Source organism: Petaurus breviceps, unplaced genomic scaffold (assembly GCF_028583685.1).
Source record: "Petaurus breviceps papuanus isolate PSGF00001 unplaced genomic scaffold, PetGlider_PUasm1.0 38, whole genome shotgun sequence".
In the NCBI taxonomy this organism is placed as follows: domain Eukaryota; kingdom Metazoa; phylum Chordata; class Mammalia; order Diprotodontia; family Petauridae; genus Petaurus; species Petaurus breviceps.
Window position 1 is genome coordinate 191,120 of NW_027186304.1, and position 16,569 is coordinate 207,688.

The 16,569-nt window shown below is 35.4% G+C and overlaps 1 protein-coding gene across 2 annotated transcripts in view; it reads left to right on the forward strand.

Moving 5' to 3' along the window:
• Nucleotides 1–16,569, forward strand: part of FBXO15 (F-box protein 15) — a 90,614-nt gene that overhangs the window by 3,478 nt on the left and 70,567 nt on the right. For both annotated transcript variants that reach the window (XM_069099559.1, XM_069099560.1), the window contains exons 2-3: nt 3,910–4,014; nt 13,938–14,042. In XM_069099559.1, coding sequence (XP_068955660.1) covers nt 3,910–4,014; nt 13,938–14,042 — 210 coding nt within the window. The remainder of the gene's footprint in view (nt 1–3,909; nt 4,015–13,937; nt 14,043–16,569) is intronic.

The following is a 16,569-nucleotide window of genomic DNA, read 5'->3' on the forward strand; positions in this document are numbered from 1 at the left end:
CTGTTACCACTGGTAGCGTTTTAGTCGGAACAAGTAGCAGATTCCAAATACTTTGGGGAATTGCTGTATGACTGGCATGCCCTCTTCTGGTACAGAGTATCTCTGATCAGAGGCAGCTGGATGGTGCAGTGGATTAGAGGGCTGCACCTGGAGTCAGGAAGACCTGAGTTCAGAACCTGCCTCTGACCCTAGATGTGTGACTTTGGCCAAGTCACTTAACCTCAGTTTGCCTCAGTTTCTACAACTGTAAAATGGAATGGGGATAATAATAGCTTGTACTTTCTAGGATTTTTGCAAGGATACAATGACTTAATTTTGCAAAGAGCTTAGCACACTCCCTGGGACATAGTAGGCATTATATAAAATTTTTTAATGATGATGATTACAGTATGGCAGTTCTGCACAATTTAGTACAGGAGTATGTATCTCTTTGCATTGGGGACTCTTGTTTTTTCCCCTGCTCTTCCTTTCCTTTGCTCTTATTTGTTTTTTGAAGCTTCCTGTTGTTCCTAAGTGAAGACTTTTTGTGCCCTGGAAGAGGTAGCTCTAACTTGGCTGAGGTACAACTACAATTATATACATTTATATACATGAATGTATATGCATATTCTTCTTAGACAATGTCTTGTCTTGTCTTTTACTGGCATCCTGATGGCTTGTCTTTCCCACTGGGTCAACAGATCTTCACAGGGTAAAGGGATATTATTGTTGCATTATTTGCCATGTTTTCTAGTTCAGAAATAGTAAGATTATTCTGAGTTCTTAGCATAGGTAACAGCTAGCCTCAGGAATTACGAATTCCACAAACTCTCTGACAAATAACATATTGAGAAGGCCACTAATAACTTGTTTAGAAGAAAAATGCCTTGGAATTCAAATAGGAAATGTGGATTTTAAATCAATTTGTTACTGTTACTGAAATTAGACTTTATATATATAAATAGGGATAAACAAAGATTTTTATATCTCCTAGTCTTTCAATACTTTTTAAGTTGAGTGAACTTAGTGACAACATGGTATGATCAGAGTGCCTTTTATGATGTTTCCTATAGAAAACTTGAGTATAATCTTTGATTTATGTGTTCAGTTTGGTAAAGGAAAGATAATTACCAAGAATCATTTTGTTGATTGATTATTGTCCAAGTAGTTGGTGATTTTTAACATCTTATGACAAAACAGGAAAATTAGATATTACTAAGGAATGCATGATTCTCTCTCTCTCTCTCTCTTTTTTTTTTTGGAGGGGCAATTGGGGTTAAATGATTTGCCTAAATTCTCACGGCTAGTAAGTGTTAAGTGTCTGAGGTCGCATTTGAACTCAGGTCCTCCTGACTCCATGGCCAATGCTCTATTCACTGCGCCACCTAACTGCCCCGTAATTCTCTTTTTTAAAAAAAGATGTCTTATGGGTAGCCACAAATTTCAAAATGCCTAAAATTTCTGAAATATAGAAGAAATATGATAGAAAAAAATTATCAATTTTTTTCCTACTTAGTGTAGTTCATTTTGATATAGTGATATTTTAGAAACTAGGATCCAGAATCAATTTTCGTTTCTCTTTGTTGTACTTGTTCATAAATGACAAATTAAAGGGTGTCACTTAAAAACATAAAGTGACTTATTTTTTCCTTCAACTAAAATTTTAATTTTGGGTAGAAAATGTAGATAGTTAGAAAAATATAGATAGATAGAAAATTTGTTATTAATAGTGTCCAGGAGTCAAATATACATCTTAACACTGTGGGCTATCTGGACACAGGCATTTAGAAGACATAAAGAACTTGCTGTATTTTTAATTGACTGTCTCTTGAAATGGAGGGTTAATAAGTTTTGTGCAGGCAGAGATAATGTGTTTTTAATGGTACTTTAACTGTTAGGAAAGGGTGATATTCTGGGAAGAATCTAAGAATCAGGAGACACTGATTTTAGTACTGACTTTGCTGCTAGTTAGCTTATCTTTTTGCAAATTACTTTTCTTGGTCCTTTTTTGTTTTTTAAGTGAAGGGGCTGGCCCAGATCAGATGATCTGTATATATATTTTTTTAGCTTTACAATTCAGCTTTGTGTAAAAAAAATCATTGAATTTGAATCCCAGTTCTGCCACTTACTTTTCAGATGACCTTGAGCACTTGCTCCATTGTCTAATTTTGAGTTAGGACTAATGATATCTGTAATACTTTCCTCACAGGGTTGTTGTGAGGAAGGTGCTTTGTAAAAGAACTTCATATGTGAAATATTGTTAGATTTGAAATGTTATTAAAAGAGAAATAGGAATATTTAGTTCTTATTAATCTTTTCCACTCTTTTGTAATTTACTAGTGCTTGAGAATGCTTTCATGCATAGATGACCTCATCCAATTAGTTCCATTTTGGAAATACTCACTATTGGTTTGGATCTTTATTTTTTGGCTATCTTAAATATACTTTATTTTTGTAAAAAAGAAACAGCAGTAATGTAAAAATACATATTTATAAGGGGCTATACTCTGGTGAATTCCAGGGGCCATGTGGTGAAATTGTATATGAATTAGAGGTCTAGATTTGTATTTTTCTCAGAGGTTCCCAAAAAGTGAAAATGTAGGGAAAAAGTCAGCTTGCTGCTTTAGTTTACATCACATACAGTTTAAAAATTGGTCAGTTTTAAAACAATTACTCTTTTTTCATCATATAATTGTTATAGGTAGAGTTGGAACATCAGATATTAGAAGACAACTGTGAATAAAAACACATTGACAGGTTTCCAATTTGGTGCTTTATTTTTATAGTTAACAATTTCTGTAGCTCTTGAAGGTTTACAGTTGCTTTCCTCAAAGTAACTTCAAGTAGGAAAGTAATCCTATATAATCTTGTATTTCACAGATGAAAAAGTGATCATAGATAGGTTTAGAGTTGGGTTTTGAACTCAGGTTCCTCTTGATTCAACAAGTATTTTTAAAAATGTATTTTTATTTATTTCATTAAATATTTCCAGTTACATATAAAACACTTTTAACATCCATAAAAAAAGAACTTTTTTGAGTTCCAAATTCTCTCCTTCCCTCTTGCCCCTCCCCCATCCTTTGAGAAGGCATTATATCAATTATACCTGTGAAATCATGTAAAATATATTTCATATTAGCCACTCGCAAATATTTTTAAATATATACCAGAGACTATACTAGATCCTGGAAATAGAAAAATAAATCATGCCCTGCCTTCAAGAATTTTATATCCTAATTTATGTCATGCCATGTTGTGGTAGGTCATGTTAGATCAATCTTACTCCATATCAAGTATAATTTTCTTGATGACGTCAGACAGCTAGGTTTGTTAGTTATCTTCTGGCAGTTTTTTTTTTTCTAATGAATAAGTGAAAAAGCTTGCTCTCCCTCCCCTTTCCACCAAGGTATTTTAAAAACAGATTTTTGTTGTATTAAGAGCCCAGAATATTGCATATTGCAATATTCTCATCTCTCAGGATGAGAATAGAAATGTGAGAATAGATTTTAGTCTATTATTTACTCATCTTTAAAGATAACATTTCATAGACTTCTTAGCTACAATATAGTTATTTCAGTATAAATATACATTCATAGTTTGAGTCCTTCAAGTTAATATTATAAGAGCTTATATTTACATAGTACTTTATACTTACTAAGATCTTTGTACGCTATCCTATTTGAGTTTTCTGTCAATCCCAAGGCAGATTTTTTATAGAAGTGGATTCTTGGGCTCAGAAAGATGATTTAATTTGTCCCAGTGTCATCCCAATAATAAATTTTGGGGCCATGAATTCTTAGTCCTTTTGGAATATTTTCTTTTTTTTTTTTTTAACCATACTTCATATATTGCCTTTTTTTTTTTTGGATGTCTCTGCGATCTCCATTTGATAATTTTCTATAACTTTAATTTCTTCCTGATTATTTTCAGTAAGGGATCAGATGTCATGCTTAATCCTAAACCTTCAGAGCAGTCTACCATGTGTGAAAGACACTGTGCAAAGTCATCCTCAAAACTTTCTATGCACATAGAAGGGTAAGTAACAGAAGTAGTCTGTCATTTTGATTGCCATTCCTTTTAGGAGGGAAGAAGATGTTGGGGAGGGGGGGTGATATGATACTGTATATATCAAATTGCTATTTTGGTTTTGAGCTCTTTAAAAATAGAAGGAGGGGTGTGGGATGAATGTACAGTACAGAGGGGTTGATGTGAGTCATCAGCCTGTCATTATCATTTAGACTAGTTTTCTGAAACTCAACCTTTAAAAGTAGCAACTCAATTTAATTTTCCTGTTGTTAAACTGCTTTTAACATTGATTCTCTCCTCTGAATAGAGACCGGTGTAAAGGGGAGAGAGTAGTTTTTTTGCTTTGGAAGCAGAATATTCTCTTGAATTATTTGATGTTAGATAGTTTAGAAGATCATCTTTCCTTTAGAACTTGTGCTGTTGCTAGTTGAGCCTTTTGTAGGAGATTTTCTTTTGTGATCAGATATAATACTCTGAGATGTCAGGAAGTAGTGTACAATTTTCTAATATGAATTTGAAAAATAATTGGATTCTAAGGACCTCAAATTTGTACTTAAACACTGTTATCTAGTATAGATACTAGTAGCCTAAATAACAGGGAAATTCAGGAGATATTTTTTAGTGATAGGTTTTTGAATAGCTCTGTATATTAGGAGAGAAGGGAGAGAGCATTTCTATATTCAGTTTTTCTATAAGTATTTTAAAAATATGTACTTTTCAGGGTTACTCTATTGGTGAAGAACAGATTTTGCTTACTGCATCATTTAAACTTCTTTTGTAATTGCAGTGACCTTTTCTTTCCATTTCTCTTCTACCCCACCATGTGAAATAGTCAGCTTAAGAGTATAACACATTGTTGATATGAAGTATTGAGTGAAAGGTGAGGGAAGGAAATAGGCATTTTATTAAGCACCTATATGACGGGTACTATGTTAATCACTTTATAAATATTATCTCCTTTAATCTTACAGCAGCCCTAGGAAGTAGTTCTGATATTATCCTCACTTTACAGTAGAGACAGTTGAGGAAAGCATAGATTAAGTGACTTGCCCAGGGTCACATAGTAAGAGTCTAAAACTAGATTTAAACTCAGGGCTTCCTGATTCTAGGCCCAGTACTCTATCCATTATGCCACCTAGCTGCCTCAGTGAATAAATTTTACAGAAACTTAATGGATAGTAATTAGGAGCAGCCTCTTTGAGACTTATTAATGTTTTGTGAAGGCTTTCTTTTGTAGCTTTATTTGGAAATGACACGTGATTTGTAGAATTATTGTCCGATACAGCATTTCATACTTCATGGGTTCTCTGCTTTCACATCCCTGCCTATTTTAACAACTAGGTGAAATATAACAAAGTAGTAATCACTTTCTGGTTTGTATTATTGACTTTTGTGTTAACTGAATATCTCTTTGTTCCATTCTTTTTGGTTCTAAGTTGCTTACCTTTAAATTTGTGGTCATTAGTTCCCCTTATAAATACATTAATATGATCAATATGAACATAGTATTAGATATTTACTTTTTAGGTTAAATGCTGAACTATATCTGAGTTACTATAGTGAGATGCATGTATGAGATTTGAGCTCTTTGGTCCAGAATTTTAGTCTTTTCTGTATTCCAACTAAGTATTTAGCCTTGATACCTGTTACTAGTTATATATTCCTATGTAAGTTAAAATTCTTTAATTTCCCTTAAGGGTATGAGGATAATTAAGAAGTGATGCAAAGATTTGTGAAAGTAGGATAGAATTCTGTTATTTAGTGACATTAATATCATAACTGCTCACTTCTGTGTTAATGAAAAGAGTAATAGCACACAGTTACAGTTATCTCAAGAGAAGAATGCTTGTGATTTATCTTGTAAATGCCTTAAAAGAGACATTCACTTTTAGTAGGGGTTATTACTTTGTACATGGCTAGAAGTTGAAAATGTTTTATTGTAAATAACTTGCTTGATATGCACTGTTTTGAAATTGGTTATTCATTGTATTTATACATTTCACCCCAGAACCTTTTGTTACAACTAAAGTTTATTTGGTAACTTTTATTTATATATTTGTTTTAGTTTTTAAATTTATTTTAAGCTTAAATACAAAATAAAAAAAGAAAACATATTTCCATGAACATAGTTGAACATCAGAGAGGATTCAGTATAAAGCAATATCTGGTAACTTTTAAATGAATTCACTTTTTATTAGAGTCCATCCTACAGAAAGTGTTCTGTTATTAATTCTTTAGAGGAATCTCATCCTCGTAATGGGGGAGTGAGTAATGCCAAGTGTAAAAATTGTGTTCTAATTTTCTGTTTGTATCAGAGTTTCACATCTACATCTGCACATACATACATACATGCATACACACATATACACAAATAAACATACATATGTGTTTATACATAGTGTTAAGACCAATTTTGTAGGAAATTTTTAGCAGAGAACATCTCTACACGTGACCTAAACCAAAGAAGTACTGCTCTGAGACCACACACAAGCCAGAGAGCTGCATCTGATGTTTCCAAAGAACCATAGGGAGACCAGACTTTTATTTTGCTGTTTACGTTTCTTTTTTTTTTGCCTTTTGGAGGGCAATTGGGGTTAAGTAACTTGCCCAAGGTTACACGGCTAGTTTGTGTGTGTGTGTGTGTGTGTGTGTGTTTGTGTGTGTGTGTGTGTGTGTGTGTGTGTAAGTGTCTGAGGCCAGAACTGAACTCGGGTCCTCCTGACTCTGGGGCCTGCTCTTTTACTCACTGACACCTAGTGGCCCCTACTGTTTACTTTTCAAGGGGGATAACCCCCTTTGATTTTTGTCAAAGTGCTTATCCATTTTTCTCTTTTACCCTCACATTGTTTCCCTTATAAGCTCCATAGTTAAGAACCCTAGATAAAGTCTTCATAATAACAATTAGTGATTCATCGAGGAGACTTTATCTCTCAATAGAATCCAGTGGGGAAATGTGAGAAACGATTATTTCTCTCTTTTACTGAATAACTAATTATTGTACTTGGATCAAGGTTTTTAAACCCTTTTCTGATTCCTTATCCAGAAATCAACCAGGGTGGGAAATTTTTCTAAAACACTTACCTAGCCAGGATGACCAAGATCTAATCAAAGACAGTAAAAGAAATTCTAAATTTGGGCTAATGGGTGCATTCCTACTCTTTGGGTTTGCACAGACAAGTCTAGTAAGTGTTGATTCTCCCTTTTGTCAGACAGATGATATGGAAATTGATAAGTCTCTTTGAGATCTGGGTGACCCAAGTCCTGTACTCCAAGACCCTCATTGTAATAAAGCCCACCATCTCATTGTAATATTCATTCTCTCACTAATTGTTAACCAAGCAGAGTTGACTGCCACCCTCTGGAACACCTTCTCTTCGAAGGGTGTATAAAACTGTGAGCCAACCACCATGAGGGTTGTTTGGTCTAAGAGAGATGACCAAATGACCATCCTTTTATTAGTAAACATGCTGGTCGGGGTGGCTGGGTGGCACAGTGAGTAAAAGCGGATGCCGGCCCTGGAGTCAGGAGGACCCGAGTTCGGTTCTGGCCTCAGACACTTAACACACACACACACACACACACACACACACAACTAGTTGTGTAATCTTGGGCAAGTTACTTAACCCCAGTTGCCCTCCAAAAGGCAAAACAAAACAAAACATGCTGGTCTTATTAATAAAATGATGAAATTACCCAGAATATACATACATATATATATATGTGTATATATATATATATATATACACACACACACATTAGAACCTTTTTTTAATAAAAACATCTTATGAGTTATATGAGGACTTCAAACTGAATTGTACATTAAAATTATTTAATGATCGTACTAAGTAATTCTATTTGCTTCTTTTTTGAAGAGTTTTCTTTAAGATTAGCTTCCAGACTTCTTTGAATCATATTGACAAAAAAAAAAAAAAACAACTAAACTAAACGTATTCAGTATTTCCTAAAGAGACCTCTTCTGTGCTTCTTTGTGGTGTAGAGGTGATCTTGAAGTCTTGTAGGCTATGCTAGTGGAATTTTAAGATCTTGTAGTTTGTATTAACATGAGAAGGTTCTGTTTGAGTACCAGTACCTCCGTAAGTATGGAGATATTTATCATTAATAGACCCACTAGGTAATGAAATTGGCCTTGGCAAGCCAGGGAATGAAGAAAAATGACCATCAGTTATGTTCAGGCTTTTACTGCTTTTCTGATGTCATAAAAGGGGGAAGAGGAAGAGCAGAGCAGTAAGAACTTAATATAGAAACTATAAACTTTTAACTAATTGTTGGTTCTTTTGATGTGAGTCAGCAAGTGAAGTGGCATGTACTACTGGAGAAGTTGAGTTACAAAATAAGGTATTCTTGTTATGAACAAAGCTGGAAAGACAGCAAGTTACTTTAGGATACTGAAAGAACCCACAAACTGCTACAGCCAGCAAATACTTGATTTTACCAAACAGAGACATGTTAGCCAAAGGCAAAAGCAAGTTTATGGTATGAAGTCATTTGTAAAATTTTGTGGAGAACCTTGCAAGATTGTGAGTAATATCATCTCACAAAATATTGAAAAACAGTGGAGGGGAAATAAATTTGCAGGAAGTTTGGTGTTAGATCCATCTAAGCCAGACTGTCTGAAGAACATTTTCAGATTAGACTTGGAGGGAGAGAACAAACATGGGAAATATAACAGTCTTGTCAGCATTTTCTATAGTGACTTAGATAGCAATGGAATACCACAGGTGAATTTGAAACTTAATGTACTATTTGAGAAGTGGAAACGGCACTTAAGAAGATAAAAGTTGGTAAGAGCTGTTGGACCAGACAAATTATGTACAGAAGAAATTTGTGCTTTGTGTGACAACATTGTAAAAGCATTGAGGATGAATTTGTATGATTTTTCAGGGAGAAGAATGTATCAATTGACTGAAAATAATGCCACCAAAATGTATGAAGCCACACAATATAGTAGGGCCTCTTCAGTGATGTTTACAATCATTAAACCGAGTTGAACCATCCATAAAGAGGAAAAGAAACCTAACAAAACTTAAATTGCTCCGGTTATAATATGCAATTGAGTAAATTGAGTAGGAAATTCTATGTGTTTACAAATACATCTGTGTTTGATAGAATTGATTAAATCAGAGAAGATTTATAAAATGCTGAGAACAATGCTTGCATATATATGTGTACACATACACAGTATATAAATGCATATTCTGTCCACTCCTTTCCCTGCTAGACAATGACTGCAAATGAACAATGAACAGGAACGAAGATTGAGTAAGAAGAATCAAGTAGACATAATCACATATGAGAAATATTGTAGCAGTTTCCATTAATCTCAAGATACTTCCTGATGCAAAACCTTTTATCTTTTTAACTGCATTCTTCTGTCAGTGCTTCGTACATGGTCACCACAGTATACAAAGTATCATAGTGGCATGTGAGCCAAATGGTAATGGAGTCATAAGCAGTACTGTATTGCAGCATATTACCCATGAAGATTGAGGGGCAAGAAATGGCATGAGAAGTAGTGTCCAGGAAATGTGCAACAAGCAGTTTGTCAAGTGTCTGTGTTTCAGGCAGCATGTTAAGTACTAAGGATACACAGAAAAATTAAAATGAGTCCCTACCTTTACAGAGTTTATATTGGTAATGGGAAGAGCATATGTAAATAGGAACATAAACGATAGTTTCAGAGACTGAAGAACAATGCTGACAAATAGCCAGCACTGCCCTGGTGCATACAGAGCTTTGAAAGCCCTAGAGGAAGGGATGACTAGATGTGTGTTGGATGTGTCACTTATGCAGAATTCATTCCAGGGCATAGATCAGAATTGCATAGAATAAGAAAGTGTGGTTAGGTTAAATTCAGTCTATAAGCTGTTGGAGGAAGTACCCATATTAATGAACTCAGTTCCATTGAAATGTTGATAGGTTAAATGGGCAATTTGTGTGTTTACATACATGTGGTACACATTTGTATGTACATCTGTGTTAATATGTATATGCATTTATATAAATACATCTGTCTTTCCTAGAGTCATGAAAAAAATAGTTTCCTATCATTCATTGTCTTTGAAGCTTCTCAGAGGAAGAGAATCTAGTTTACTTTCTCTAGTCATCGAGGCTCAATCTAATGAAAGTTTAAATATATAATAGCTTTCTGTAACAGCTGTAATAGCTGTTAACTCACTGATGAGAGTAAATGTGGCATATAGTGAATAAAGAGTGGGCTTTGGAGTTAGCAGTCTATTAATCAACATGTATTTCTAAATGTTTACTATATGGAAAGCACTGTGCTAGGTTCTGGGATTACAAAAACAAAAATGAAATAGTCTTTGACCTTGAGGAGCTTCTGTTTTATTGGCAGTTAAACAGCATACTCATATATAAATCTTACAAAGTAAATTTTGGCTCGGTGGGAGGTACTTGAAATATAATTTTTTTGGGGTTTTTTTTTTGAGGGCATTTGGGGTTAAGTGACTTGCCTGAGGTCACATGGCTAGTTTTTGTGTCAAGTGTCTGAGGTCGGATTTGAACTCAGGTCCTTCTGACTCCAGGGCCGGTGCTCTATTTACTGTACCACCTAGCCACCCCAGGTACTTAAAATCTTGAGGGAGACCTAAATTTAAGTCCTGCCTCTGACACATACTGGTGATGTGACTCTGGGCGAGTTAGGACACCAGATCACCCCCTAAGAATATAAATTGCCATATAGTTGCTGATATACATTGATAGAGGGAATTTGATCGCTACCAATACCTCTACTAGTGAAATAAATTACAGGTCAGCAACAATAACGACAAATACAGCTTTTCCTGCTTTATTTGTTACTAGATAGGAGTACTTATTGTGTACGTTGAGAAAAATGCTCCAGTACTTTAAGGATATTTGGTTTTATTGTGGGATTGTGAGAGTTGTAGTGATTGAAAAATCCATCATTCTTTGTTCAACCAAGTGATGAGCACCAGTGAGTTTTTATCTGGGTTGGTTCTTGGATGACAGCTATCTAACCTGTCACCAGACTATTACTTAAAACTCTTCTAGCTGCTAGAGCTGGCCAGGTCTTGTCCTTCATTGGCTTAACCTTTGACAGTCCAGATCACCTACATGCCATTCGTAGTAAATAGAATGAGCAGGGATAAAGGTACTAAGGTATAGGATATATTTCATGCCATGTAGTGGTATGCTCATTTTATCTAGAGTATAGATCTTGAGGGGAACAATGTAGCATGGCTTTAGATTATTGAGGCTCTTGAATCCCAGGGGAAAAAAAATTTTTAACTTTCCTCAGTAGTCAGTAAAGGACCTTTGAAGATTTTTGGGCAGATGGTAGTAATAATGCAGTTATGGTAAGACTAGAGTGGGGAGGAAATAGGAATCACAATCACTCATGATATATTGATGGACTAACAATGTAGAAATCCCCCAACTACCTTTTGGCATAATAGTGGAAAGTAAGGAGGAATAAAATTGTTGCTATAACTATGAAGTGGTTAGTATCATCCACTGCTTTAATTATTTGTCGTTCTTGGACAAGAGCCACCTACAGTCTTATGTAAATGATTAGCTCGTTCATGAAGTTTTATCTAAAAGAGCTTCTTTCACAACTGTAAGAATATTTGGCTACTTTTTCTTGAATCCTGTCCTGGAACAGGGAGTATCTTCTCATCCTGATAACAAAACCTGTCAGATGCATAACACATATTCCTCCATGAGGCCCCCTTTTCTACCTTGATTGATTCCCTCTCCTTTTCTTATGAAAAGTATTACTTCTCTGTCCTAAGTTTCAAAAGAATGCTGATGATTTGCTGTATACTCTAAAGAAAGCTAGAAAGTTACAAACATTTAAAATATATAAATCTGTGCATTAGGAGATTGAAGCTGCAGTCAATCATCAGTTTCCTTAGCATGCTAATACTTTTTTGTCCTTTGCTTTAAATTTCCTCCTATCTTTGACTGACAGGTATTATACTCCCTCTAATGGATACCCCCCAGAAAGAAGTTACAGCCCTCTTGGTTGAGAAAATTCCCTGACACTGGCTTCTGTGGTTCTTTCCATCTCAGATATTCTGTTAAAATGTATCCTGCATTAATTGTCCATTCTGAACCTATCCTATAAAAAAAAGCAAAACAAAACCTCAGACTAGCAGATTCCTGTAAGATAAGTGATCAGTATTTTTTCATAATTAAGGTTTAGGAAAACACACATTTTCTCTTTTTGAATCATGATAGGGAGGGGCTTGTGTGATTGGGGTAAGCTCTTTTATGTTGGCCAGAGTTCATGTTGCCTGGTAGTCTTGTCTTTTCCACTTTGTACTTATCACTCTGTTTGCTAAACCTGTTCCAATGGTCCTCAATGTCAGGAACTCCCCACAGGCCATCATACAGTTGTAATGTTTCATAGAATCCTAGGATCTATCTATCTCGAATGGACCTTGGGAGAACAGGAGCCCCACCTTGCTCCCTTAGCCAGGTGAATGCTTAAACCTTTCAGAAAACCTTGTAGGAAACTGAGTTCACCTTGAAGCACAAGAAATTAATCTGAAAGGTTTGGAGGTTACTCTTAAGGAGGACTGAGTTAAAAATGGATGGATATGGGAAAAGTAAGGATGATCAAATGGCAAGTCTGTGATCTCTGATTGTCCCTAGTATGATTTCAGATAAATTGGGAAAATATTAAATCATTTTCTAGTAGGCTTTAAAAATAGTTTTCTTCATATTAGTCAAGGATGTGTTTTCCAGTTTATGATCCCATGAATTCTGATATAAACTAATATTGTCCTTTTTGTGAGAGTCTCTGAAATCCTTTGAGATAGTTACTAAATTGTACTGATTAAAAAGGGCCAAAATCAGTTAGTGGATATTTATTAAAACCTATGTATGCTAGACACTGTGCTAAATGCTGGGAATTTAAATGAAAAAAAGTTAAATTGCCTTTATGGAGTAAATTAGGGGAGACAACATGTATAGGCATATATTTATACAAGATTAATGTTTAAATACAAGATGATTTCCTTGGGAGAAGATATGTGTCTGCGGGGTAGTGAATCAGGAAAAGTCTCATGTAGAAGATGATAGTTGAGCTGAGCTTTGAAGGAAACTAGAAGTTTTAAGAAGAAGAGGTAAGGGAGAAGTATATGGGGAGAGTTTCTGCAAAGGCCTGGAAATAAAAGTTGGAGTCTATTTGTTAGAAACACAGCTAGTTTTTTTGTTGTGCTTTTTGCTCACTTTATTGAATTATTGAAAAGTTCATGAGGAAAGACTTTTTTTTTCCTAATAAAGAAAACAAGAAAGGTAATGATACAAATTACCTTAAAGACATCTAGTTGGTACAGCGGATAGAGCACTGGGCTTAGAGTCAGGAAGAGCTGAGTTCAGATTTGGCCTTAGACACTAGCTGTGTGTTTTAGTTGAATTTTTTGTTGTGTCCAACTCTCTCTGACCCCATTTGGGATTTTCTTGGCAAAGATACTGGAGTGGTTTGCCATTTCCTTCTCCACATCATTTTATAGATGAGGAAACTGAGGCAAACAGGGTTAAGTGACTTGCCTAGGATCACACAGCTAGTAACTGTCCAAGGACACGGTTCTCTTTCTGCTTCACCACCTAGCTGCCCATTACTATATCTATGACCCTGGGTAAATTACTTAACTTCTATCTGTTTGATCAACTGTATAATAGGGATAATAGTAACGTCTACCTCCCTAGGTTGTTGTAAGGATCAAATGAGATAATATTTGTGAAGCTTTGGCCTAGTGCCTGGCCCATAATAGGCTCTCGATAAATATTTGCTCCTTCCCCTGCTCCTTGAATTTTGCATTCATTTATAGTTGGTGGGCACTATTATTGCTCTTAGTTTCTTTACTTGAGAAAGCTAATTTGAAGATTAAAAACTTAAATTTTTTCTCTCTTTACTTTTTCCTCAGTATGCCTTCTGAGATCCTGCTGAAGATATTTTCTTATTTGGATGCTGTTACCCTTTTGTGTATTGGCTGTGTGAACAAGCGCTTCTATTCTTTGGCCAATGACAAGTAAGAAGAAAACCCTAGCAATTCAATGTTGTATTCTTTTATTAATCACCTGTTATGTATGAAGGGCCTTGTGCTAGTCTTGGGGTTACATAAACTTTAGAATCATGATCAGTTTAATTAGGCAATAGGACACAGGTATCCATAATATGTAATACTAAGGAAGTGTTTCGAGACATGAAACAGTGATATCTGTGACATTCAAGGTGATGTGACAGCTGTCATTCCTGGAAACATCAAGGAAGGCTTTATATGGGGAGTAGCATTTGAATTTAACTTTAAAGAATGGGTAAGTTAGGGTCAGATAAACCTAGAAAAGGTATTCCACATAGTAGAAAGCCTGAGCAAAGTCATAATTGCAGGAAAGTCAGGAGTATCTTACCCATTTTCATATGCATATTGTAAGATTTCCTGGTATAAGGGAAATACTTGAATAGGGAGAATTAGAGTGAGAAGATCTATTGTCTTTTTAGTTTAGTTTTTTTTTTTTTGGCCTTCAAAGAGCATACAATTTCATGAATTAGATTGTAATAAAATTTTATGGCACAACCACACTCCATTACATTCATATATCTTAATTTATTCAGCCCTCCCTAATTAATAGGTACTCCCTTAGTTTAAGTTCTTTGACACCACAAGAAGAGGGGCATACTTATTTTTTTTTGCAAATCAGTCAGTAAGCCTACTATGTGCTAGGCGCTGCACCAAGCATTAGGGACACAGAGAAAGGTAGAAGACATTCCCTGCCCTCAAAGAGTTCACAGTCCCAAGAGGGAGACAGCATACGGACAGCTATGTACAAAGAAGTTACGTGTAGAAGGAATTAAGAGATAATCAATGGAGGGAAGTACTAGAATTTAGATAAATTGAGAAAAGTTTCCTTTAGAATGTGGCATTTTAGCTGGGACTTGAAAGAAGTCAGAAGAGGGAGATAAGGAGGGACAGCCAGCAAAAAGGAGAGATAAAAAATGTCTTATTAATGGAACAGCAACGGGGCCATTGTCACTATATAGCAGAATACGTGGTGGTAGGGGTGGGGGCAGGCAGGCACATAAGGTGTAAGAAGACTGAAAAGATGGAAAGGGGATAGGCTGTGAAAAGCCCTGAATACCAAGCAAAGGATTCTTTGATCGTGGAGGTGATAGGGAGATACTAGAGTTTATTGAGCAGAAAGACCTTTGACTATTTTTTTTTGTGGTGGGGTTTATTTTCATTTTAAAAAATTATTTCACCCCTCTTCTTACAGATGAGGGAACAAGCTTAGAGAGTTTAAATAACTTATCCATTCAGAACTGCAATTTAAACTTCATTCATCTGATTGGAAAGGCAGAATTATATTTAATACTCCTGTGAGAAAACTCTACCTGCTTGCATTTGAAGGTTGAGTCCCAAAAGGGGTGGATTTGATTGCTGGTCCTGTGGGTACTATTTCTGTTACCTTAGTTCATAAGCACCTACCAGAGCCCTTCCAGTTAACAAGTCATTAAACTTAATTAGCTTTGTTATCAACAGCATTTATTAAGGTGGTATAGTTAGAACATTCCCCTTAAAAGTTTAGGGTGCATACTTCCACAAATTTACACACATCCATGGACTTAACAAGTGAGTGGACTCAAATTTAGAGTTTTCCTGTAGTGAGACACTTGTAGAATATGGGGTGGGGGTGGGATTAGTAACTCAACTAGACTCCTAACGTTTACTCTTTTTTTTAATATTCTAAATTTATTTTTTAATTTTTTGTTTTCAACATTCATTTCCACAAGATTTTGAGTTATAATTTTTTCTCCCCATCTTTCCCCTACCCCCACCCCAAAATAGCAAGTCTACTGAATAGCCCTTTTCCCAGTCTGTTCTCTCATATCCTCCCCCATCACCCCCTAACTATCTAGTAGGATAAGATGGATTTCTATACCCCGTTGCCTGTATATCTTATTTCCCAATTGCATGTTAAAAAAAAAACATTTTTTTTTAAACATTTGTTTTTAAAATTTTGAGTTACAGATGTTTTGCCTTCTTCCTTCCTAACTGGCTCCCACTGGGAAGATAAGCAATTCAATATAGGTTGTACATGTATAGTTACCCAAATCATTTCCATAGTAGTTATATTGTGAAAGACTAACTGTATTTCACTCCATCCTATCCTGCCCCCCACTTACTCTATTTTCTTCTTTGACCCTATCCCTTTTCAAAAATGTTTGCTTCTAACTACCCTCTCCCCCAGTCTGCCTTTCCTTCTGTCATTCCCCCTCTAATCCTCTACACCCCTATTTTCCTGTAGAGTAAGATACCCAATTGAGTGTGTATGTTGTTCCCTTCTTAAGCCAAATTCAGTGAGAATCAGGTTGTCCCATTCCCTTTAACCTTTCTGCTCTTCCCCTCCATTGTAAGTTTTTTCTTGCCTCTTTTATATGAGATAATTTACCCTAATCTATCTCTCCCTTTCTCCTTCTTGCAATGAATTCCTCACAATTTTATTTTTTTAGATATCATCCTTCCATATTCAACTCATCCTGTGCCCTCTATGTATACA